The sequence below is a fragment of the Halichoerus grypus genome, chromosome 5, assembly GCF_964656455.1.
Source record: "Halichoerus grypus chromosome 5, mHalGry1.hap1.1, whole genome shotgun sequence".
Classification (NCBI taxonomy): domain Eukaryota; kingdom Metazoa; phylum Chordata; class Mammalia; order Carnivora; family Phocidae; genus Halichoerus; species Halichoerus grypus.
In genome coordinates this window covers 125,062,292-125,089,122 of record NC_135716.1, presented here as the reverse complement: position 1 = coordinate 125,089,122, position 26,831 = coordinate 125,062,292, and the positions used below count along the sequence as shown (strand labels likewise).

Sequence of the window (26,831 nt, the reverse complement as noted above, 5' to 3'; positions counted from 1 at the left end):
TTTTAGAATAGGCAAAGTTCATCCATAGTGATAAAAATCAGAACAATGTTTGCCTGTTTGCTAACGGGGTGCAGTTAGTGTGACTGAAAGGAAGCATGAGGGTATTCTCTGAAATGATGGAAATGATCTGTATCTTCATGGTGGTGGTGGTTAACAGGTGCAAAATTCTGTCAAAACTCATCAAACTGTACACTCAGATTTTGTGTATTTTACTGTATGTAAAATAGATCTTGAAAAAATAAAAGTAGCTAAAAAATAGATCACAAAACAAGGAACTGCCTTTGGTTATATTACCTACAGATTGGGTGTAAACTATATTCTTATAAATCACACCAATTTACAGTTCAGTAGAAGAACTTGGCTATGGAACTCTCACAAAGTTTCTCTTCATTCTTTAACAAATATTATTTATTTTAACAAATATTTATTTAGCTCAATGCTAAAGGATCTGAGTGACTTTGCACAAATGACTCTCAGTGTCTCTGTTCACTCATCTATGCAATGGAGATGGTAATAGTATCTACCTCATGGGGTTGTTGTGGGGACTGAAGGAGCTAATACATGTAAAACTCTTAGACTTAGTGCTTGCACATGGTAAGGGTTAAATAAATGTTAGCGATTCATATTATTACCCTCAGTTATGTGCCAGGCTTGTAGTATATAAACAGTAATAAGACATAGTTCCAGTTCTAGAAAATTTATGATGTAGCAGAGAGGATGAACAATAAACACGTAAATGAATATGCTTGATACGATCACAGAATTTGAAAAATGCTTTGAGTACATAAATGACTGACTGTCTTGGAATGGAAAATACATTCAAAATGAAAATAATCAGCCACCTAATCAAATCAAGTTCAGATAGTCATTTATTGTTTTTCAGTATTATTATTGTAATGATGCCTCCTATTCTTGGGGACTGAAATTTGGAGCTCCCAGGGCTCAGGCCTGTGACCTTTATTCTTCTGTGTCCTGGCTCATTCCTAGGTGACCTCACCCTTTCATGAACTATAATGCTGAGTTCATGCCTCTGAGCCTAGCATCATGCCTGAACTCCCATATATGAGTACATCTAAATTCAAATTCTCCATTCTCAGCCACCCCAAACTGCTTTTCCCACAGTGCTCCCCAAGGCAAATCCCAAAACCAGTCATCCCTAAGAACACAATGACGTCCTTCTACCTAGACTACTACAAGAGCTTCCTAAGGGATCACAGAGTTTCCACTCTTGCTCCCCAAGAACTATTCTCAGCACAGCTGCCAGGCGACCTTTCCAAAACATTAACGATCCATAGCCTTCCTCTGCTTTAAACACTCCAGGGGGTTTCCTTCACCCTGTCCTTTTCATGGCCTATGAGGCCCAAGACGATCTGGCCCTGGACTGCCTCTCTGCCCTCCTCCTCTACCCTGCCCCCCTACTCTCTCTCTTGCTCCCTTCTTCAGCCACACCAACCTCCTTGCTGTTTCTTCAATAGACCAGTCAAGCTCTTACCTCATGGCCTTTGTACATGCTGTTCCCTCTGCCTGGACTATTCTTCCTTCAGATAGCCTCTTGGGTCTTTCTCTGACTTTATTCAAATGTCTGCTCAAATGCGAGCCTCCTAACTAAAACAGTACATACACTCCCACTCCAGTCTCTAACTGCTTTGCTCTGCTTTTTTTCCTAGTGCCTGACATTCTATTTTATTGGTTTGTTGCCCTAGCTTGAATATAAGCCTTATGGGGCAGAGTCCTTGCCTCTTTTGGTCACAACCCCAGGGCCTAGAATGGTGTCTGACACACAGTAGATGCTCAATTGATATTTGATGGATGAATGAATAACTATTACCTTAATTTACGCAGTTTCACAGTTTAAAAAGTAGTCACGTATACAGTATCTTAATGAGCTTTCTAAGAATTTGTGGGATAGGCTCTGTTATATCCATTTTATAGGTAAGTTCTAAGTCTGCTTACTATTTTTGAAGTTCCTTGTTCAAGGTCATGCAGCTCTTGTTCACATAGGTCAAACCCTGGTCTTTTGCCTTCAAACCCAGATAATCATAAAATATTATTAACAATAGTTAACAGTCTGTTAGTACTCCTTTTGACACTTGTAGTATCTCATTTAACAATGCTTTGAGGTAGGTACTCTTATGATTGCCATTTTACAGAGGAAGAAACTAAGTAACTTACCCAAGGTCACAGAGCTGCTAAGTGGTGCAGTCAGAATCTGGGTCCTGGATACTTGACTCCAAGGACTTGTTCTCCAACCAACTAGCCCACTAGGTACAGCCTGTGACGTGAAAAGAACTAAGTAAACTGTGGAACACAAATGCACAAATATCAAATTTGTTCTAGGACCTTCTGCCATTCTTAAGTTTTTTGCTTTTGTTGCATTTAGCAGAAATTTTCTCTTTCTTTAAAATATAAAGTGGAGAGTTGTATCTCAGATGCACTTTACACTATGTTGTTTTCTGCTTTTCTTCCATCTTTGAAATGTTTGAAACACTTGTTTCTGAATTGAGAGGTCACTTAGGATTCACAGGCAGGGCTCAGGGGTTTCCAGTATTTTGTCCTTCTGCCTCCTCCGTTAGCTTCGTGGTGCCTTCATGGCCAAGTGCACAGGCTGCTCTTCCCTCTGAGCTTCAGATTCCGCCTCCTCCTCCTCGCCCCATGACATGCCTTGTTTCATAAATTCTCGCCTTCAGTATATTACATAACCTACATTGTGGAACACTCGATTTCTACTCCTTTCCTTTCCTTTCTTTTTTTTCAAAAGTAGGAATCTATTTGATTGGATGTGATGGCACCCGAGGCAGAAATGTGGCAAAATTTTAAGTGGTGAGAAATCTAACTCAGCTACCTGGATTTTGAGAAGCAAATTGTGATTCCCCGAATCACTTTGTATTGAACTGGACAAGTTAGATGAACTAAAATAGCTTTACTGGCTTGCTTCTTGTCTCCAGGTCAAGCAAGTATCTGCAAGGGCTGCCTATTTTCTTCTCTTTCTGGATATTCAAATTATTAACTTAAAAGCGTGCATGAAGTTACACAAACACAGGTGGGTACCTTTAAAATATCAAACCCCTTAGATCTTAAATAAGCAAGCACTCAGATGTTGAAAAACGAATCAAGTATTTTAATTGTTTCCTAGTTAGTTCTTTATAACATGAAGGTTCATAGCGTTTATCTGGGAATAGACTGAGTTCCTTCAGGGCAGCACATAATCTATTCATCCAGGTATCCCCAACATCTGGCACATAGTAGGTGCTCACCAGAGTAGGTGCTTAACATGGTAGGCACCTGATAAATATGTTGAAGCTCTAGTACTGTCTCTTATTGCCTACTTGCAGACTTGCCTCACACACTTTCCATGCGCAGGCATGTGCGTGCACACACACACACACACACACACACAAGATTGTGAGCTCCTAGAGGAGAGGATCTGTGTCTTATTCATCTCTGCATTCTCTAATATAGGGCCACCAGATAGCAGGTGATAATTAAATGATCACTGAATTGAACAGCACAAGGATTTTAACTTGGGTTATTCGGTTCATCTGCCCTTCCCCCACCCCACCTTGTCCATTTGGCTCTCAGGCCAGACTGCCTAAAATCATCATATCAATCTAATCAAGTATTTGAAAGCCAGAGACCTTGAAATTATTTAAATCAAGTTCAGAATTACATTTTTAAATTTACTCCAGCCATCTCATAAGTAGATTTAGGAACTAGCTAACTGCCATCCCAGGAGGAAAAAAAAAAAAAAAAAGGCATAAGCCTAATGAATGTGGTCAGATATACCGTGTAACAGATGCCCAACGTGCTGCCATGAGCTTAAATCATAAATATGATGGCTCTGTTTGGCATAGCAAAATATATTAGAAGTGTTTTATCATAAGGTCACTGGGCAACTTGCTCGATGGGAGGGGAATGATCCTGAAAAATGCAGGAGCTCTGACTAGTAGCATCTCAGAAGGAGCCCTGGAGAAACACAGATAATCTGTTTGCGATGATTCATCAAGTTGGTCCTTTGTTTCCCTAATTTGAGTGTCAAGTGCAACCATACAATAAAGAATTGCCAAGACCCGATAAGATTCTCTTCTGGCTGCTGCTTTTCCTGCCCTAACAACTGGTACTATTCATGCCTGGAGCACAAATTGAATAAATAGCTTCAAGGCTGGCAATGTTGGACCGTGTTTTGAATTTTTTGTTTTTCTTTAAAAGGCTAAATCCTATGTGTGTCTTGCCTTCCCCCAAACACATTGCATGGATAGTCACTGTGGTACCAATAATTTTAACTTTCTTAATACTAAGTATGGGGGGATGCCTCATAAGTTAAAAATAGTTCCTGTTGTATCATCAGTGGAGCAATGGATTACTGAAGATTAAAAAATGATTGTAATGCCTTTTTTGGCCTTGAGAAAGCTCTTATTGTGCCTATGGTTCAGTTAGCCTGCTGATCATTTCCATCTTAATGTAATCTTTAACATTACGCTGCTACAGGTGAGGTGTTAATACATTAACACAACTACTCTCGCTGAGCACTTTCACAAGAAATATGTCTTTAACTAAATTAGACATTTAACAAATGCCATTTGTAATTCAACGCAGGGAGGAGAATGTCCTTAAAACAAGCTATTGATGTGAATTCCCCAACATAAGACAATAATTTTTTAAAGGGGCGCCTGGGTGGCTCAGTTGGTTAAGCAACTGCCTTCGGCTCAGGTCATGATCCTGGAGTCCCAGGATCGAGTCCCACATCAGGCTCCCTCCTCAGCAGGGAGTCTGCTTCTCCCTCTGACCCTCCCCCCTCTCATGCTCTCTGTCTGTCATTCTCTCTCTCGCAAATAAATAAAATCTTGAAAAAAAAAAAAAAAGAAAAAAAAATAATTTTTTAAAAATTTTAATCGACGTTCTAATGTGAAATTATGTACTGTCAGTGCAGTAGACCAATATAAGGAGAACCCCAAAGTCCTTAGGAATCTTAAAAAATAAGCAGTAAGCAGTTTTATCTCTAGCAGCCAGAAATCTTTCCTCACAATTAGGAAGAATCTACAGGTCCAGTTAATCATGTGGCAATGATGTGCGGAATGTATCTAACACTTTAAAATCATTTAGACGAATGCTAGAAACCTCAAAGTTCTGTGAGAAATATAAATTGTAATATTTAAAACAAGTAAATGAATTAAATAATTTAGATGAAGATTTAGATATAAAGGTTGCATGAGAGTAACTGGATTTAAAAAGTAAAATAAAGGGAAATATCAGAAAGCCTACAATCGGACAACTGAAATAATTTTTTGGAAAAATTATTTCCTGACAGATTTCCCCATGCTATGAACATAAATGCAAAAACTATAAATAGGGCTACTGACATTTGGGCAGTTGACTTGTTTTTATCAAAATTACAAAACAGAATTTAGTTTGCAGATTTTCAAATGGCTATGATGTTCAGAATTCGATTGGGTTCTCCTTCCTTTTTACTTGATGACTTCATAAAAGATAAATAAGCCCTCGGACCAATAGGTGGGTACACTAGCACGGTTAACTCTCTCGCCCCAGAAATTCCACTAGGCTGAAAAGATTATTATTTGGGGGCGGGAAGGGGGGGGGATGCAGAGGTCTTTAGGACCCAGCAGGCGGCGGCAGGCGGCAGTTGTGTAGATCACTGAGAGACTACGAGGGTCCGGTTCAGTTTTAATTCTGTCTCTAATCTCTGCAACAGCCGCGCTTCCTGGGTCCCGCGGCTCTCCTACCCACTCAGCCGCCGCCAGCGGCCGGGCGAAAATCAGAGCCGCCTGCCCCGCATCACCCACCATGGAAACCTTCCAAGAAAAAGTGGCTCCGGACGCGTGTGCCTGAGGATTCCTCACAAAAGAGGTGCCCAAAATGAAGACCCTGATGGTGAGTCATTTGTGGCAACTCCTCTGGGCAGAGGCGGAGACCCCCAGACGCAGCGTCCCCGGGGCGCACCGGAGAGCTCCAGAGGCGCCGAACCCTGCGCCGCGAGGTCGCCTGTTACAAAGGGACAACTTTCCACCTGCTCCGTGTCCCCTTCCGGTTCTCTGGTTCTGCCTGGCTGGGAATCCCAGAGCCGGGCTGGGAACTCGGGTTGCCTCGGCTTCTGGATCTCAGGCGAGAGGTCTGGGGACCCACGGAGAGCTGGAGAAGCGGTGGAGGGGTGGGCGCGTGGCTCGGGGGATGGGGGGTACCCAAAAGCAACAGCCTGGCAAAAAACTGAGAGGGGCGGGGAAGGGGGGATCTTTGCAGACTTTCTTGGTTTTCTTGTCGGATTTCAAACTTGCAAGAATCGCCGAGGTAGAGCCCCGCGGGTCCAGAAAGGGCCGGGTGCAAGGGCTAGAGGTTCCAGCAGCCGAGCTGGGGGAGGGAGGCCTCTCCTCAAAGTACGAGCCCACCTCTGCCCTCGCCGCCGGCGCGCTTTCCCTCGCGTAGCCGGGCGCCGCGCACCACCTGCCCTCTGCCGAGAGATCTGGGAGGTGGCGTGGGCCGAGAGCAGCTACGCTCCGGGGCATCGCCTGCCGTACGCGCGGGGACGGTGCCTCCCCTGCCCCGGCTGCGCGCGGGGGACTAGGACGCGGGCCACCTCCCTCCAGCCCCGGACCTCCCCCGCGCGTCTCACCGTCTCGCGCGTGTCCCCGCCGGCGCGCTCCTCCGGGGTTGGCTCTCAGCGGCTCTCCTCTGCTCTCTCCCGCCCGCCCGCAGCGCCATGGTCTGGCTGTGTGTTTAGCGCTCACCACCATGTGCACCAGCTTGTTGCTCGTGTACAGCAGCCTCGGCGGCCAGAAGGAGCGGCCCCCGCAGCAGCAGCAGGCAGCGGCGACCGGCAGCGCGCAGCCGTCGGCGGAGAGCAGCCCCCCCTCGAGGTCCCGGGCCCCCGCGGGACCGCAGCCGCTGGACGGATACCTCGGCGTAAGGGACCACAAGGTGACAGCTCGCTTGCCAGCGCGCACGCCACCCAGCCTGGGGATCCCGCCCACCTGAGCCTGCCCCTTTCCCGGGGCTGGGAGGCGCCGTGAGTAGGTGCCATTTGGAGGCTGGAAGGGGGAGCGGACCCACTGGGGTGGGGTGGGATAGTTCCTTCTTGCTATGAATTCCCGTTTGGAGTCGTAGGTAAAGTTTTTCGGGGAATAGGGGTGAGACGAGTGGACCCAAAGCCCCATTTCCTAACAGGAACCGACCCTGGAAGTAGAACCTTCTGGTCCCCAGAATTGCAGCCGCGGGTGGGTGCTGGGTGCCTGAAGCGTCTGGTTTGGCCGCCCAGTCGCGCCCTGGTGGGAGGAGAGCCGGGATGGCGCGAGTAACGGCCGGAGCATTGCCCGGCCGGAACTGGAGGGTGAGTAGCAGCCAGTCCGCGGCCGCTGCTCGAAGATTCCCCTCTGATCTCGGCGCTTCGGATTGCTCTGGGCAGAATTACCACAGCCTTGGGGAGCGGTCCCAGGCAGGCGCGGAAGGCTGGAGGCACAAACTCAGCTTTCACTGGCTTGTAACTCATCGTCGAGGGCCTGTTTTTCTCTGCCTTCCGGGAAGCCGTTGCATGGCTCGTCTAATAATTAATAAGATGATTTTTTTTTTTAATTGAGCCTCCTTTCCCCCAAATAATAAATCTCCGGTTTCAGTGTGCGAAGCCTCTGGGAGAATTCTAATCAAGTTTCCTGATTCTGAAAAGATCTTTTAATACAGTTTGAATATATTCCCCATTATTTGAAGCTGCTAATATGTTTTTTATTAAAACACAGTTCCACTCTGTATCTGCTCTATAAAGGTTAGAGGATTTCTTGAAACCACCCAGCTATTCCGCATTTTACATTACTAGATTTTATGCTTGTGAACCGAAGTATTATTTAGCTGGTGGTCCTTTTGCTGAAAAGATGGGTCTTACCGTTCATGAAAAAGTCAAACTTTTTTTTAAGTGGCAATCAAAATATTTCCACTCATTTGTGCAATGCATATTGCAGAAAGGATTTTGGAGGGTAAAAATTTAAGGCAGGACCCAGCTGCTAGGGATCCTTGAATGCTTGTGGAAAAAAAACAACGTACCATGAAATGTGGATGGATGGATAGATAGGCCAATAGGTATAATGTATAAGAAATGCTAGGTATAAAACAGTACTGTTAGGGTACAGAAATGAGAAACATCACTGCCCTGGAAGGTTTAAGGAAATTCTCTCTGAAAAGGTAGACTTTGCACTGGGGAAAATTTGGGGAAGCAGAAAAAAGGAAGGGATTTCTTTAGGAAGTGATTTGGGGAGTGCAGAGGGGGCTCGTGGTAGAATCTTGAAATCAAAAGTAGAGAGGGTCGTCAGTTTTTCAATAACAGCTTTACTTTCTTCTTTAAGATGTTGATCGATTACACTCTTTGTGCAAGCAACCTATAAGGGCTGGAGTTCTAGAAAAGTTTAGACATCGGCTTCTGAGTGGATGGATGTGGTGTTTATGTGTAACTGGTATAGGATGAATATATTGAACTTGGTGGATTTTCATGGTGATGTTTAGTGGAAATGGCTATATAGCACTTGTGAAGCTTTGATTAATGGGGTGTCAAAAGGTAAATTTGCTGAAAGCTTTGATCTGCCTTTGGAATGGTATTCCCAATACTTTCCTTCCTGTGTTCTGCTGGATGGACCACAGCTGTGAATATTGATAGCATAAGACAAAATATGATGCCCTCGTGTTTGTTTTCAAAAATAGTGTTTATTCACACAAATATATTGGATTCCATTTTCAGTGTATCAGAGTACTATTCATTAAAATGAAAAACAGCCCCTTTTTGAAAGGAATGTTGAAACTCAATATGAGAAATCACGATAATCTATAGTAAAGGGTTTTATAAACTGTGAAGTGTTATATGGATGATAAACGTGTGAAAGTCCTTGGAATTCTTAGAGAATTATAAATGTGACCAGGAAGGTCTTTGCATCTAATGAATACCAGTGGAATTTTTTCAAAGAAAACCAACGTGTCATCAGATTCCATACTCCAAGGATTCAACAGAGTTTACCCCACCCCAAGCAAAAGAACAAATGCAAATCTTAAAATCTATGTCTCTTCTGTAGGCATTATCCCAATTGTCCCACTGAACCACATGTAAACTTCTACTCAAAGTGTCATCATTTTACTGCTATTATTTACCTGGCTAGAAATTGGGTGAAGTTTCATTTCTGATGGCTATAGGGAGGTACATGTAGTGTTCATGTCTTCTCCAAAAGTTGCTATTTACTTAGGTTTACTTAAGATCTTCCTATAGTCTTACTTAGGCAGAGGTGGAAATTTGTTAGAATATTGCTAGGATTTTTTTTTTTCCAGATTAACCCAGGGGAGGGTAAGAAATCAGGATTTTCTACACTTATTATGTTGTTAGATGATACCCTGATTGCTTTTTTTTTTTCACTCTCATATCAGGCCTTAGAAAAACTATAGGATGTGCTGGATGTGATGACCACCAAGCCATATGCTATTGCATACTGAATCAGAATTCCAAGAGACTTTTTATTTGCCATTGATTTACAGAATCTGGAGAGAGTTACAGATACTATTTAGGAAAATGTTCACATCTCCATTGCTGGAGGTCCCAAAGTCTGATAAATATGTAGTGTTTATGTTCAGTTACATGATGATATTAACATTATAACTCTAAGATTAAATTCAACAGGTGGTGCTAATCCCCAGCACCTGAATTTCTCAAATTACAGCCTGTCTGCAATGATTGTCTTGTCTCATACGGCTGCAGACTAAATTACTGTTGAGATTAAATCACTATGTGCTTTTGTTGAAAGACATGCTGCAAGTCAAGCCGGTGATGAGTAATGTGTGTTGAAGCTTAAAATATCACTTTCCATGGTCATATTCTCTACTTCCTTGTTCACAAACGATGTGAGCTGAAATTGTAATTCCAGTGTGACTGAGTGAAGGCTACTTGGAGTTTCTTGTGATAATGAAGACATTTCATTTTCTGTTAGAAAGATTCTTTCTCTTCATTTCCAACCCTTTTCCCCAGACCTTTTCCCACAAATGTTTCACCAACTCATTTCAATCTTGCTCATGTCTGTCACTGCAGGTACTGTATCTCTATCCTGCCATTACTGTTCTGGTCCCCAGTTTTGGAGCTACTGATTTCTAACCAGATCAGCCAGACAACAAGAAAAGAAGTCAATTTTCATGGCTTTGGAAACCTTCTGTATTTAGAACTACAGCATAATGTATAACCAAACTAAAGCACGTGGGTGCACGTGCATGCACGCACGCATACACACACACACACACCCACTCACACACACAGGCACAAACACTGAATCAAGCAACCTTCGGAGAAAAGCTCCATTTCTCCCAGCGGAGTGGAAGGCGGCATGGAGTGTATTCTGTTTCCAGCCTGGATCTGGTCTGGGTAGATAAAGTCATTTGCCATCTGGTGGACCCTGTGAAATGAAACTATGAGCCGATTCCCATTTCCAGTGGACAGGAGCCCTTATCACAGGAGACCCACTTGTCACCTGGGCTGCCCTTTTCTGAGATGGCTTATGAAAGAGTAGTGATCAATGGGGTCTGAAGCTGAGCTGCTATCTCCTTGCTTCAGTAGTAGCTCCTAGGAGTGGATTTTACACATACTAATAACATGCTTGTCCTTGGTTCTTTCCTTCCTTAAGCACTCAGTTATTCAGACAAAACAGAATTGCTTGGAGGTAACAGTATGTTTGCTATTAATTCACAGATGTCCAGTTGAAGTGATAGGACAAGTCAATGCGAGAGTTGAAAAATAATTCAAAACCAGAAAAAAAGGTGCATGCCATATAACTTACATTGGAATTATGGCATAAGTATTCTTCCTTTTAAAAAGCATATAAACTCTCAAATATAAGTTTGCACCATTTATTAGACCCCATTTTATAATATTTGAGGCAGCCAATCAACAATAGATAACTCGGATCTCAAAATCAAAGTGAGCTAATTTTCAGTGCTCCGGTACTAACAAAATGTAATCTGCCAATGGTGATAAGACCCTGTTATCACAAATCGTCAACCAAAAGAAATTATAAAATGAACTATTTTTCATGGGTGAGGAGTTGCAATAATGTGGTTGCTTTTCACAGGAGAAATGTTCATATAATATTTGTTATAATACATAACGTTAATTCTGAGAGCCAGGAGTGTTTCTCCAGCTTCCCAAGGAGTAATGCCAGGATACCCCCATGCCAAAGTCCAGACCACACCTGGTAAATGAGTCTGAGCTGGCTCCCTCTCCATTTCTGGGCATTCTGTCCTCTTTGCTCATCCTTGAAAGCTCATTGTGCCTCAGGACCTTTGCACTTGCTGTCCCCTCTCCCTGGAAAACTCTTGCCCGAGATTTTGTACATGGTTAGCTCCTTCTGGTCATTCAGTCCTCAGATCACATGTCATCTTCTTCTGGACCACATTCTTTGTTAAATAGCTCTCTCCTTAACAGTCATGCTCTATCATATTAGCCTGTTTCATTTTCCTTGTACTAGTTAACAATATCTGAATGAATCTTAAAGGTGTCTTTTCTATTGTTTGTCTTTCCCCCCAGGTAGAATCTAAGTGCTGTGATAGAAAAGTATTTGTACATCTTGTTGACCAGTTTAACTCCAGGCCCTAGAATAATACTTGACACTTAATGAGCACACAGCAAGTATTTATTGAAGGAAAGAAGAAAGGAGAGGAGATTGTGGAGAGGGACAAAGCTACCTCACCTTATGCAAAGTCCTTTCTCTATAAGAAACCACAATGCAGTCCCAAGGCCCTGGTATGTCTCATCTTTCCTAATTTGGTTTACTACTACTACACTACTAGTAATAATAATGGAAGGAAGATGAAGAAATGATTTAAAACAAAAGTCTTTTGGAATGAGATTTAGGAGTTTACATTTTAACAGACTTCCCTTACAACTCTTGTGCACATTAAAGTTTGAGAATCATCATTTGAAACGTTTTTAATCATCATAATGTGTAGTTCTGTAGCTAATTTGTTTCTGGGTTTTTGAACTACTCATAGCCCTAAGTAAATATTCATTGAAGGCCTAATAGTTGCAAAATTGGGTATTCTGGAGGAAGAACATAGTGCCTACCATCAAAGAATCTTTGATCTAATCGGAGAGAAAAGACAAAGAAGCAAGAAAGGTTAAATAATAAAGCAAGTACTGAATAATAATATGAAACCAGTAAACAATAAATCAAGGCATTGACACTAAAAAGGAGGCAATTTCTGTGATCTTTCTCATCTATAAAATAAGTTAAATACTATTATTAGTTTAGAAGTTATAAAAATTTCAAACTAAAATTGCATTTTTAGCCCTTTTTTAGTATATGTGTGTGTGTGTGTGTGTGACGTGCAATGAATACTTAGTAAACAACTTGGATGTCAAAGCAACTTCAAAGTGGATAGATTTTAAATTCAAAATATTCAGTCTCTTTATGATTTTCCTTTAGCATGGTGTAGGGTCTCCTGGACTCTTGAAGGGAGCTAACCCTATTGCCCTGTTCAACTGTTTCTGTCACATGGTGACCGTGTTTTCCAAACCAAATCTCATACCTCATGGTATGTTAAATTTGTGTTGGCCACAAGACAGAACATGTGCCATCAGATCTGTCCTGGAAACATGACATCCACTAGAGAGGGGACTTTCCATAACCTCTAGGGTCAAGTTGCAGTGCACTCTAATTCCCATCCTGTGAATGCCAAGATGAAGGAAGACCGGAGATGAGAAAACACTGTGAAAAATTAAAACCCCATTGAAGCCTCCTGTACATCTACTGGATACTTTTTGAGCAGCTGTGAAGGATCTTAACTATAGAAAGACAAGGAATTTTTATTTCTTAAATAATGATATTATTATCCATACTCTGTGAACCTGATTCAAAAGAATTCCCTTAAGAGCGAGTTTATGATCAAATGACTGATAAAAACTTGAGGATGGGGGTATTTATGAGATGCACTCCAGTTCTTCTTCACGAGCTCTTTACTCCTAAACTCTTCGTCTAGGCCTGGGACAAATGAATATTTTTATTGCATACTCTATTCAATATGGTTTCCCAAATAAAAGTCCCAGGCATGCATATTCTTTCAGTTTAGACAGCATATCTGCGGGGAAACCTTCCCTGACTTGTAGCCCAGGGTAGATCTAAGCTGTATGTTTTGTCTTCTTAGCCAGGATCCCATGGTAATACTTACTCAAGCTTATTGTTGTTTCTTGTCTCAGATTGTCTGCCTTCCCTGCTCTACAATCAGCTCTTGGAAACTGGGGCTTTTTTTTCTCTCTCTCTTTCTTGTCATTGTATTCTCAGGCTTTAATATAATGTCTGATATAGAATGGGTTTTCAGTAAGTATTTTTTGAATAAATAAGTATATCTATATAAAGATTGTAATTTCTTCTAAACTAAACCCACCTGAAAATTTTCTATTTGGCACTATGTCATAAATATCAATTTCCCCTGCCACCGTTTGTAGTTCTGTAACTATTGCATTTCTATGTACTTGTACTAATCAGATCTCTTAAGACATACTCAGAGTTTTGAGCTGGAAGGAAAACTTGGAAATTACCAAAAGGAATTCACAAGTGCTCGTGTGATTTGCCCAGAGTCTCCAGTGAGTGGCAGAGCTGGGGCTACAACGTGGGTCTCTGACATGAATGTCATTACCATAAGGAAAATTCAGTGCCAATATATTCTAAGCAATGAATCAACATTATTTGAACAGAATTTATTAAAATGAAGAGCCTAGGCCTACCCAGTTAATGGAAAGAAATAACTATTTAAATATCTTATTATTCTGAAATGAATTGAGAATATGGATAGTTAAAAAGAGCTTCCACCGACCACTGGCTTAGCAATGGCTACTTGAAAAGCTTCATAAGATGCATGGTACCCAAGTAATTAGAACAATTTGCAAATCTGAGTCAGGTTTGCCTTTAAAAAGTAAACCAAGCCAAAAGGAGTGCCATGTTATCATTTGCGGAAAAATGTCATGAACAGACCACTCATTTAACTGAATTACCTTCTCCACAGTGGGGAAGAAAACATAATCAGGAGACTCAGTTAAGCAAGTGTTTGAAACACTGCCATTCTGCAAGTAACCATTGACTCCTCCTACGTTCTGAGATGTAATACCTACTCTGAGATAGAATTACTTTAGGCAGATAAGAAACCATTTTACCCATAGTAGGGAAAATTAACCTTGATAGCTGTTGTAGCTCAGTATGAAAACGTAACTTTTTATTATATTCTCTTTTAATGGCTATGAAGTTGTCCATAGTGTTCCTGGGAGCCTCACAGAGTCTGAGAACTCTCTGGCAGACTGAAATGCAGTTATGCCATTTTTTTAATAAGAGAGCATATTCTGGAAATTAATTGCACATATGGGACTTCTCCACTGACTGAACTGCATTATTGCATTTCTAATTTACAGATCTGCTCGTGTTCCTTGCATGCCTCCAATAGCTTCCCATTACGGAGAGGATCAAGTTCAGACTCCACAGGAAGGCTCACAGGCCTGATAGGGACTGTCTGGTCTAGTTCTCCAACCTCACTTCCCTTCTGCCTAAGCTCCACACACCCAGGGAATACATCTTGCTGTCTCATGCTTCCCTGCTTTCCTCCATCATGGAATGCGCTTTCTCCTTTTATCTGCCAGGTAGAGAACTAATCATTCATTAAGATCCAGCTCAAGTGTTTCCTTTCCAGAGTCTTCCCCCATGTAACCTCTGTGCAGAGTAGATCCCACATTCTTTTATGCCAGCCTTGCATTTGTCAGTCAGCCACTTATTGACTGAGTACCTATGATATGTTAAACACAGGGGAGAGAATGAGAGGAAGGACCTAGTCCTGACCACAGGAAAGTCACAGTAGAGGAAATACTATAATTACTATATGTTGGTAAGTGTTAAAATATTATCTGTATCTTGTATGCCTCTAATCACACAATATTGTGGTTATTTGTCCACATGCTTGTCTCCCTGACTAGATTGTGCCTTTTTGAAGCCAAGGAACATAACTCTGGTATCTCCAGACCCTAAAACTGTATCTCATATATGTCAAAACTCAATAAATCTTTGTTGAATGTCGGATGAAGCAGCGTCCTGTTGTAACTGTATATAATAGGAAGAGATTTGAACAAGTGTGGCTAATAGACTTACTAATCACAGGAATAGACAGAAGTGATAAGTAGGGGCAGAAGGACTTCACATATGTGACATACGTATCTTTAATTTTTGGTTCCCCTTTAAATACAGAGCGGCATCTGCTGACCCTTCAGAGTGGTAGTCCAGGTGTTGAATGCCCATGTTTGAGGACAGTATGGTATCATGGGAGGCAGGGGAACATACCCAAGCTTTTAACTTGTTGCAAGGTCTTTGGCAAGTCACATAACATCTAGGCCTGAGCTAATCTGTGGCAGAGGAAGAGTTAAAGCAAATTCATTAATTACTTTATTTATCAAATAATATTGTGTACCTACCATATACTTGACACTGTGTTCAAGACCCAGGAGACAACACCAAATAGGTGTGATCCCTGACTCCATGAAACTCACATCTTTTGAGAGCAGATAAAAAGACATGAAATTACAGTGCAGATTTGGATATCAATATTTACATGCTATGGAGGTTAGATTTTATCCTAAAAATTTTGAGGAAGTCTTTAAGGGATAAATTGTAAGAGTGACTCCAGTCAGGTGTGTCTTCCGGTGGATTACCATGGCTTCAACGTGGCACAGGTCAGAGCAGTTCTGGGAGAGGGGAAGAGGGCCAGTTAGCAGACTCTTGCTGTGATCTGAGTGAATGATGCTGGTGGCCAGAGGAGGAAGAGACCCTAAGTTTCTGTCTACCTAACGTTTCTGTGGTTGCCCACCCCGCCATGTCAGTGCAAACAGTCTGGATGCAGCTCTCAAACAGCAGGTTAGTGGTTCAAGATTGCCTCTCAGGAGTTAGCAAAGAGAGTTGGAGGGTGACCCCAGATGGCACTCCAGCGTTGTCTAATTTTGAACCTCACTGTGTATCTTAATACCGCACACTGACTTGAGCAAAACAGTGGTGTTGTGGTTAAGGCCAAGGCAAGCCGTTTGTGGAGACTCCATAATGCACACTTGGCCACACCAGGAATTAAAGCTTCCATCTGCAGCGCAGCCACTGGGGTGTGGGGTAAAGGTGCTGCCAGAGAGAGACTCTTAGGTAACAGTTCTACTCGGGAGAGACTTGCTTCTAGAATAACCTTGTCAAGTTGTTGCATGATAAATCTTACCAGGTATAGATCTCTTATAAGTATGAGGTAGAGAGTGATTTCCTCCTTCCTTTCCCACAGACTTACAGTGTCTGTAAGTGGTATAAAGGAGGGCACGAACCATCTGTTAGATCCTTACCTTGTTTAATAGCTTCAAACCAAGGTATATTCCAATTAGAATTGGAATAGTCAGGAAATATGTCTCGATAATTGTACTAAATTCTCCACTTATTAATCTTGAAGGTATATACATCCCTCTACTAGCTTAACATCTCCGTTCTTTCCCCGTTGTTTACAACCCTAAAGCACTTTTAAATTGTGGCGATGCCTCCTTCCCCACCTTTGATCTCCCGCCTGTTTGCTCGGCTACAAAATGTGTTCCAGAATTTTTAAGTTTTATGAATCATTCCCGGTAGTTCCTTAATCCTTCTGGTCACTTTTCTCTAAATTCCTTTCAACCTATCAGTAGCTATTTCAGGGGCATAACCTGTGGCAAACTCATACAGGCTCCCAGGACAGGGTTAGAGATGATGGCTGTCTTCATGGTCACTTGGTGGTTCCTGTCCAGATACATATCTCAAGTTTGCCTTTATTTTCTGGGCTTCACTCTCTGATTTGGTTCTCTGTCCATGTATATAGTACAAATCTAATTCCTTGTCCATATACAGTACAGGTTTACTTGGACATAACTGTCTTTCCTAAAAAGAAATTTTACAGCACAAGTAATTGTAATTATCACCTTCTTAATTAGCAAGTTTTTCTGTATTTTTCATCTTCTAGTTTTATTAAACATCTTAATTCCCTTATTTTAACCAACTTACTGAATTCTATGACTGTTCTTCTTGACTGTTTTTTTTTTTAACTCAACGATGTCTCTGAGCTACTCTTTATTTCTTATATTTTTCAAATATGTGCTAGCTCTTATTTCTTCATTTTGGCATAATCTCAGCTCTCCTGTTATTCTTCCAGTCCATAGGTAGAATAATTCTGTCATTAGAGACATCAGGGCCTGCCTCTACTCTGACGGCCAACTGGCAGGAGATATATTTTCTATATCTTGGTTGGTGGCTTCTCAAGTCTGAGAACATGAGATCTTTGTCAACAAGCTCTTTATCAAACCAGGAGTTGGTTTTTTTGCCCGAGTTGTCTCCTTTATCTTCTAGATTGAGGTATCACTGAATCCTTCCCATCCATTTTTTAAAACTTTTTTATTGTGGTGACATATATATAACATAAAATTTGATATTTTAACCATTTATAAGTGTAGGATTCAGTGGCGTTAACTACATTCACGGTGTAGCCAGCCAACAACACTACCTATTTCCAAAATTTTTCATCATCCCGAACAGATTCAGTAACTGTTAAGCAATAACTCCCCATTTTCCCTCCCTCCGGGCCCTGGTAATGTCTATTCTCTTTTCTGTCTTTAAGAATTTAGGCAAATTCTAGATATTTCATGGAAGTGGAATAATTGAATATTTGTCATTTTATGTCTGGCTTATTTCATTTAGAATAATGTTCCAAAGTTCACCCACATCATTGCATGCATAAGAACTTTTTTCCTTTTAATATAAATCAAAACCACAATGAGATACCACCTCACATCTGTCAGAATGGCTAAAATTAACAACACAGGAAACAACACATGTTGGCGACGATGCAGAGAAAGGGGAACACTCTTACACTGTTGGTGGGAATGCAAGCTGGTGCAGCCACTCTGGAAAACAGTATGGAGGTTCCTCAAAAAGTTAAAAATAGAACTAGCCGACAACCCAGCAATTGCATTAGTAGGTATTTACCCAAAAGATACAAAAATACAGATTCAAAGGGGCACATGCAGGCCGATGTTTATAGCAGCATTATTAACAAAAGCCAAATTATAAGGGTACCTGGTTGTTCCAGTTGGTAGAGCATGTAACTCTTGATCTTGGGGTTGTAAGTTTGAGCCCCATGTTGGGTGTAGAGATTACTTAAAAATAAAAATCTTAAAAAAAATAGCCAAATTATGGAAAGAACCCAAATGTCCATCAACTGATGAATAGATAAAGAAAATGTGGTGTGTATATGTATACAATGGAATATTACTCAGCCATAAAAAGAATGAAATCTTGCCATTTGCAATGGTGTGGATGGAGCTAGAGTGTATTATGCTAAGTGAAACAAGTCAGTCAGAGAAAGACAAATACCATATGATTTCACTCATACATAGAATTTAAGAAACAAAACAGATAAATATAGGGGAAGGAAGAAATAAAAAAACCAGAGAGGCAGGGATGCCTGGGTGGCTCAGTTGGTTAAGCGTCTGCCTTCAGCTCAGGTCATGATCCTGGGATCCTGGGACTGAGTCCCACATCAGGCTCCCTGCTCAACAAGGAACATACTTCTCTGCTTGTGCTCTCTCTCTCTCTCTCTCTCAAATAAATAAGTAAATCTTTAAAATAAAAAACAGAGGGAGGCAAACCATAAGAGACTATTAGCTATAGAGAACAAACTGACGGTTGCTGGAGGGGAGGGGCATGGGGGCATGGGTTAAATAGGTGATGGGTATTAAGGAGGGCACTTGTGATGAGCACTGGGTGTTATATGTAAGTGATGAATCACTAAATTCTCTTGAAACCAATATTACACTATATGTTAACTAATTAGAACTTAAAAACTTGAAACAGCAACAACAACAAAAAGAACTTTGTTCCTTTTTATGGTTGAAAATATTCTGTTGAGGGGCGCCTGGGTGGCTCAGTCGTTAAGCGTCTGCCTTCGGCTCAGGTCATGATCCCAGGGTCCTGGGATCGAGCCCCGCATCGGGCTCCCTGCTCCGCGGGAAGTCTGCTTCTCCCACTCCCACTCCCCCTGCTTGTGTTCCCTCTCTCACTGTGTCTCTCTCTGTCAAATAAATAAATAAAATATTAAAAAAAAAAATATTCTGTTGTATGGATATACTACAATATGTTTATCCATTTATCTTTTGATGGACACTTGGATTATTTTCACCTATTGGCCATTGGGAATAATGCTGCAATGAACACTGGCATTCTCATTCATTTTTTGAAGTCCTTCCCTCTTTTTTCTCTCTTTTTCTCTCTTTTTCCATCCCCGTGGAAATACCTGAGTTTCCAGTTCCCATCACTGCACGCTTGTGCAGACCTTACTTCTAGATGTTCCCACCTATAAATAAATAAATAAACAAATAAATAAATAAACAAATAAAAATAGAGGAAAATACATTAATTTCATTAATTATATTTCTTTATCTAAAAATAATGTAAACATTTTGAAAAATAGAAGGAAAGGAGAAATGTTTCCATATTCCTAACACTTTGGTATAAATAACAATATAATTTTGGTTTACTTCTGCCAATTGTTTGCATTGCATTCTCTGTTTTTTTTAAACCTAAATATGAGCCTGCTATGTGGTTTTTTAAAAACTGCATGTGATTTTTTTTGTCTATTTTGTTTCCATTTGCTGATATTAAAATAGCCATTACAATTTCTTTTGGTTAGCGTTTGCCTTTTATATCTTTTTCCCATCCTAAAATTTTCAATCTTTCTGTATACTTACATTTTATGTATATCCAGACCTGCCCACAATATTTTCAGAGCCTGAGGCGAGAGTACAGATAGAGGCCCACAGATATCCTAATTGCTTTCATCAGTAATTATGTCTTCATTTAGATAAGATTTTCAAATTCAAAGGTTTATTTGACCTATTGTAGTTACGGATTTGATCAGAATCATTCTCTTGATCATGTTATTGGTTTGATCAAAATTAAATCTTCATTAAATAAAATGTGTGTAATATCATGCTTGAGAATTTTATGTGGGTAATGTTCAGTAGAGGTCTACCCACTCACATTATCTCCAATTTTTAAATATGTAAACAGACTATCTCCTTGAAGACTTTCTATTTATTTTTCAGCTTCTCCCCTCCCTACGAAGCTTCTTTTCATAGTTATATTTTATCAGACCTCAAATTCTTATTTTACTCTCCTTCCCCCATATACAAACTGAAGCAGTGACCAGCTCCATCTTAGCAGCAGTACAACCCACAAATGGCATTTGAAAATAGTGACCTTTTGTTTCAAAGACAGGGTAAAAAATGCAAAGAAGCACTTTTTCTGGGGCCTGAATGGTGTTAGATACAGACTGGGTGTTTATGATTATGGATAATGCTATGACAGAATGACAGAGGTGCCCATGTGGGTTTTAATATAATTTGTGCATTGTTTGTGATATGCTGTGTCCTTTAAGCAATGCATCTCAAACATTAATGTGCATATGAATCGGTTGAGGGTCTTATTAAAATCCAGATTCTGAATCTTTAGGTCTGACTTGGGACCTGAGAATCTGCACTTCTAACAGGCACCCTGTGATGCTGCTGCTATTGGTCCAGGAACCACATTTTGAGTAGCAAAACTCTAAAACACAGGGCGAAGATCAGAGGCCCCATTCATCTGATATTAAGAATAATACTATGTATGTCCTATATGAATAGCATATAACTAGAATTTATTTTTTAATCTAAACTTAAAATCACTGTCTTTTCAGATTTAAGTTTAGTTCATTTACATTTACTGTGATTTTTGCTATATATTATTGATTTTTTTTTTTATCTCAAACATTGGCTTTGTATTTGTCTCTTCTTCTATGCTTTATTCTCCCTCTTCTTTTCCCCTTCCCCTGGATTGGTGGAATTGGGGGGCAAGAAGGGGTTTGTCCCTGTCCCCACCTTATCCCCTTATTCCATTTTTTAACTTATACTGATTTGGAAATTATACTCTTGATATTTATTTTCTTAATGTCATTCTTGAAATTTTAACATGCATACTTACCAAAGTCTTAATATCTTTATCCTATTTCCAGACAATTCAAAGACCTTAGAATATTTGAACCCTGGTTAACTTGAACACTAATCTTACATACCATTTTATTGAAGTAGTTTAGTTCTTTTTAAAGTCTACCAAATTGGATATTAACATTATTACTGTTTTTCAAGATTTATTCATTTATTGGAGAGAGAGAGAGCACAAGCAGGAGGGGCAGGGAGAGGGGGTAAGAATCTCAAGCAGACTCTGCGCTGAGCACAGAACCTGACCCGGGGCTTGATCTCACAACCCTGATATCACAACCTGAGCCGAAACCAAGAGTTGGACACTCAACTGACTGTGCCACCCAGGCGCCCCAGCATTATTATTGTTTTTGGTTTAGTCAATGTTTATATAGATTTACCTACATATTACCAGTTTCTTTGCATCATTTCTTCTTGTAACTTAGATTTCCATTATCCTTTTTGCAATAAATATTTTAGAAGTTTGGCTGATGAAGATCTGTTGGCGGTAAATGCAGTTTTAGTTAATCTGAAAATATCTTTATTTTGTCCACATCCTTGAAAGAGAATACAATTCCAGATCATCAATTATTTTCGCTTGCAATATTTTGAAGACCTAATTCCTGTGGTTTCTTTCCCTCTCAGAGTTGATATTGAGCTCTTTGTCATCAGGCTAATTGTCATTACATTTTAGGCAATCTAAACCATTATTTCCTTAAATATATTGTCTCCTCTTTATTCTGTCTCTTCATTATGTGTTATTTACTTGTCTCACTGTGGTGCATTCTGAATAATTTCTTCTGATTTTTTGGTTTGCTAATTCTGTATTCTTCTGTGTTTCATCTGTTACTTAATGCATCCACCAAGGATTTTTTCCCAAGTCATTTCTAGATTTTTTTTCCCCGAAATCTGCCTGGTCTTTTTTCATAGTGTATTCTTTCTTACATTCATTTCATTTCTGTATCTGATAACTCCAATATCTTAAATCATTAGGGATCTAAGCAATTTTTGTTCTGATTTTATTCAAAGGAACTTATTTATTTATTTGTTTGTTTGTTTGTTTTGCTTGTGTTTGTGTGATGTGTGGGTATATATGTTTATCATGACTCCATGTTCATCTGGACTGTGTCTGCAGAAATCCTTAGTGACTTATGTTGAAAATGTGTTCCTCCAAAGAAAGCTTGCATTTGTTTCTGCCAGACTCCTGGAGGCCCTCCCAACTAAGAACTACTGCTTTAAAATAAGCCTAACCTTCTGCATACATGCCAGTAGAGTGAATATAAACTACAAGTCTACACGGTTTTTATGAATAGTTGAGGAAGATTTTTTTATCGCCTTCACCCAGGGCCAAGGACAGAATAGACAGGTACTTCCCCTGTGCTACAAGATCTTCCTTTTCAAGTTCACTCTGCTTGAGCTGTACTGGCCTTGCAGGATCTCCGTTCCCTGCTCAGGCTCAGGGCTGTTCCTCCGGCTCCTCCACAGGGCTGCTGAAATCCAGGGCTCTAGGTGAAAGGATCAGCAGTTACCCTTCGAGCAGCAGCTGTCTTCAGTGCCCACTCAACATGCTAGATTTGTACTCTGGCTGCATTTTCAACCTCTGTGTATTTCCTTTAATTTATTGTTACTTCACTTAAAGATTTTAAAACTTTTTTATTCAACTTTTCAAGGAATTCTATCTGAGTGCTTGTATCAATGGCAAATTTAAAAATATTGTTCTTTAATTGATATAAGATTATTATGGTTAATTTAGAAATATAGAAAATCAGAAGAATTAAATTAGAATTTCCAGAAATTTTGTAAACCAAAGATAACATTACCATTGTAAAAATTTTGATGTTCTTTCTTAAGGTTTATTTTCTATGTACGTTATTTTTACATAGATGAAATTATATTATATGTGTCAATTTAAGCATAATTAAAAGATATTCACAAGTGGAAAAGTGGAGGATAATATAGAGAGGTTAGCAGCAAATAATATCAAGTCTTTCCAAATCAAAACCTCGATTCTCATGTCATCCAATATAAGTCTTAAAAATACAATAATTCATCACGCATATTTTAAACAACAAAACTGTCCATTATGCAGACTTCTATTTGTGGAAGGCAAAAATATTTTTTAGTAATTCTTTTAGCACCATGTCCCAACCAAAAATTTTTTTAAGATTTTATTTATTTATTTGACGGGGGGGGGGGGCGCAAGAAGGGGAGGAGGGGCAGAGGGAGAGAGAGAAGCAGACTCCCCGCTGAGCAGGGAGCCTGACACAGGGCTAGATCCCAGGACCCCGAGATCATGACTTGAGCCATACAGACGCTTAAACGACTGAGCTATGCAGGCACTTCCCCAACCTTATTTTTTAAAATAGCCATTTTTAGCAAGTGTTGGAAGGAAACAGTATTAGTAATTGATTTAAATGGTCATCGGACATGGCAAGAGATTTCATCTAACGCATAGAGGTGAAGAATAAAAATAGGATCTAGTTCTGTGAGTGGAGTGAAAATCTTAAATGGAACAATTGAAGAAGAACTTTAAGGTCAACCTTACTCCTAAGCCAAAAAACCCACAAGGAAATATAATCCATAATTGGATTTCTAACTGGATTTAAATCAGATAAGAAAAGACTCCTGTCATTTTTGCCCCAAACAAATCATTGTGTTACTTTTTCTTTATCTCATTTGGCTGGAAAATACATTTAAATCACTTTTTCAGTAGGAAAAGGTTGGTAGATGAAATTTCTGGTTTCTTGCCTAGCTGACATTCTTAAATACTTGCAGTTTGGCTGTCAAAAAATTCTTGTGTAATAATTTTTTACTTCTGGATTCTCAGCTAGGCACATTGGGGGATGCATTAAAAATCTAACTTGGAGTTCCTGAAAGATTTTTAAAAAGCAGACAATTAAGCAAATGCTCAATAAATGTTTTTTGATCTGATTAGATTTTTAGTAACAGTTTTATTTATATATAATTCACCCTTTTAAAGTACATAATTCAGTGGTTGTTAGCATATTGGGACTTGTGCAGTCATCACTGCAATCTAATTTTAGAACATTTCATCTACTCTTAAAAGAACTCCATGCTCGTTAGCAGTTGCTCCTCATTCTCTGCCCCTAGTCCCTGGTAACCACTAATCTACTCTCTATCTCTATGGATTACCTATTCTAGACATTTCATATAAATTAAGTCATTCAATATTTGGTCCTTTGTGACTGGTTTCTTTCACTTAACACAGTTTTTAAAGCTTCATTCATGTATTAGAACTTCTTCCTTCTTTATTGTTGAATAATATTCCCTTATATGGGCATACCACATTTTATTTATCCATTCATCAGTTTGACATTAGGTTTTTCCACTTTTTGGCTATTAAAAATAATGAATAATGAATATTTGAGTACAGATTTTTGTGTGAACGCATGTTTGCATTTTTTCCTGGGAATATACCCAAGGAGGGGAATTGCTGGATCATATGATAATCCAGGGTTTACCTTTTGAGGAACTTCCAGTTTCCCAAAGAGACTGCACTGTTTTACAATCTCACCAGCAAAGTATGAGGGTTCAAACGTGTCCACATCCTTGCCAATGCTTGTCATTGTCTGTCTTTTTTTATTCTATACTAGTGGGTGAGAAGTAATTTCTAATTGTCTCCTTGTGGTTTTTATTTACATTAACCTCACGAGACATAGTTTTTAATTTTGATGACGCTAACTTATCTATTGTTTTCTCTCACCATGTGTGTTTTTGGTGCCATATTTAAGAAACCATAACCTAATCCAAGATCATGAAGATTTGCTCCTATGTTTTCTTCTAAGAGCTTTATAGTGTTAACTCTTATATTTATGTTCATGATTCAGTTTGAATTAGTTGTGTATGTGATGTGACATAGGGTTCCGACTTCATCTCTTGCTTGTTATCCAGTGATCTCAGCATCATCTTGAAAAGGTTATTCTTTCTCCCATCCAATGCCTTTACACCTTTGTCAAACATAATTTGACCACTAATACAAGGGTTTATTTGTGAACTCTCAATTCTGTTGCATCAGTAATTGTAGGTATATAGTCACTAGCTCTTACGTGCTTAAGACTGACATGGACAATGATTATCAATGGTCATAGAAAAGAATCATGGTCTGTTATTTCCAAAGGTCCTGTCACAATGCCTGTGCACCTAAGAATTTGTTTGGTTTATATCAACCAAGAATAGGTTCCGTTTTGTACACTATTGAGTAAGTGGTTAAAAGGTGGTAAAATTTCTCAGGTCTCTCAAAAGCTCACACTAGCAGGAAGCTTGATTTCACAACTTCTACGTGACAGTCTCGAATGAAAGTACTCCCATGAGAGTGTTACTATGGACTACGGATGGAGAAAAGGACCGTGTCTCATTTATGGCTGCTGTTGTTATTTAGGGCTTTTTTTGTCTCTTGCTGTTGTTTCAGAAGATTGCATTTTGCACAAAGCAGCGAAACCATAAGGTAGATCTTAAATAGAGAGAGCCATGTTTAGGACTTTTGTTTTCTCTATTCACAGTGATTTTCTATTTACCCTGGAAGGCAGTCACCATCACTTAAAAACAGTGAAGATAAATGTGGTTTCTGATACAAATCTTTATGAATAGAGCAAAGCAGGATCTCAAATTTTCCCTTCAATTCTAGACGCATCTGAATGTATATTAAATATTCCATCCAAATTAATCTCATTCTTAAATAAAACAATGAATGTCAGAGATGGGAGGACACAGGTGGGAGGACAGCAACATCACACAATTGCATATTTTTTAAAGTAGAAGGGTTACTTATAGCTGATACAGAGGGAATTTATGAAAAAGGAAAAAAGTCCACTTTCCATACCTGGAGTCCTTAAAGCAACAAGCAAATGAATCAACATGAAGTGCACATGATAACCCCAACATACATAATTAAACCTCTCATTTTAAGTTTTCACACCTCTCATTTTAAGTTGTGCAGAGAGGGAAGAGGATTAAATATGCAATGGAGTAGTGGGTATCTGTAGTTGCTAAATAGACTTTCCTGAAAATGAAGCAACACATGTCTGTCATCCACCATAACTTTTTTTTACTTTCAGCAGCAATTATCATTTGCTAGTATGTCCAGATTCATTGCTGTAGCCCCAAGCACATGAGGTTACTAGAGAGCGGGATTTGTTCTTAATATCTGTAGTCGTGGCAAGCATAAGGAATAGCACAACACAAAAAATGTAGGTCCTGCCCTTAAGGATTGCATGAGCTTTAAAGACCTAGCACTCAGAAAATAGCTTGGCATAGAGTGTTTAGTAGAAGTTGGTTGATGAAGAAGGAAAGAAGGAGGAAAAGAGGGATGGATGGACAAACTTAGATTCCATCCCTCATACCAGAGAAAGATGGAATCACGTGATGACACACTGAGGCAAAGTGGTAAAAGGAGAGAAGAAGTGAGTTAAGGAAGGCAGAAGCATCAGAAAAGGAAAATTATAGCATAATGCATAAGGGTACCATCTTTGGAGACAGAGACCACATTTCAATCCTAGATGTGCCATTCATTGGTTATGATTTGGGGCAATCACTTAATTATTTTTGAGCCTCAAAACCCTCCAGAAAGGAGTAACAGTATCTACCTCATAGATAATTGGAAGGATTTAATAAGATAATAAATGTTACTCCTTTAGTACAATACCTGGAACGTAAGAAGCACTCAGGAAATGTTAGCCATCAACATGGAAGATGCTAGTTATATTAAGATTTTCTTTAACCCAGAAGTGTGGCCATGCACACAAATGTAAACATTTTCAAATCA

At 39.8% G+C, this 26,831-nt stretch overlaps 1 protein-coding gene and 1 long non-coding RNA gene across 2 annotated transcripts in view; one reads left to right on the top strand and one right to left on the bottom strand.

Moving 5' to 3' along the window:
- LOC118524578 (uncharacterized) overlaps positions 1-6,737 on the bottom strand; it is a 175,623-nt gene extending 168,886 nt beyond the window's left edge. Inside the window, exons 1-2 of the long non-coding RNA XR_004911725.2 lie at positions 6,623-6,737; positions 2,173-2,272 (exon numbers count right to left, since the gene is read on the bottom strand). This is a non-coding gene — a long non-coding RNA (uncharacterized LOC118524578). The remainder of the gene's footprint in view (positions 1-2,172; positions 2,273-6,622) is intronic.
- Positions 5,605-26,831, top strand: part of ST6GALNAC5 (ST6 N-acetylgalactosaminide alpha-2,6-sialyltransferase 5) — a 156,400-nt gene continuing 135,173 nt past the window's right edge. The window contains exons 1-2 of the mRNA XM_078072900.1: positions 5,605-5,886; positions 6,706-6,927. Of these exons, the coding sequence (XP_077929026.1) occupies positions 5,872-5,886; positions 6,706-6,927 (237 nt within the window). The 5' untranslated portion in view covers positions 5,605-5,871. The remainder of the gene's footprint in view (positions 5,887-6,705; positions 6,928-26,831) is intronic.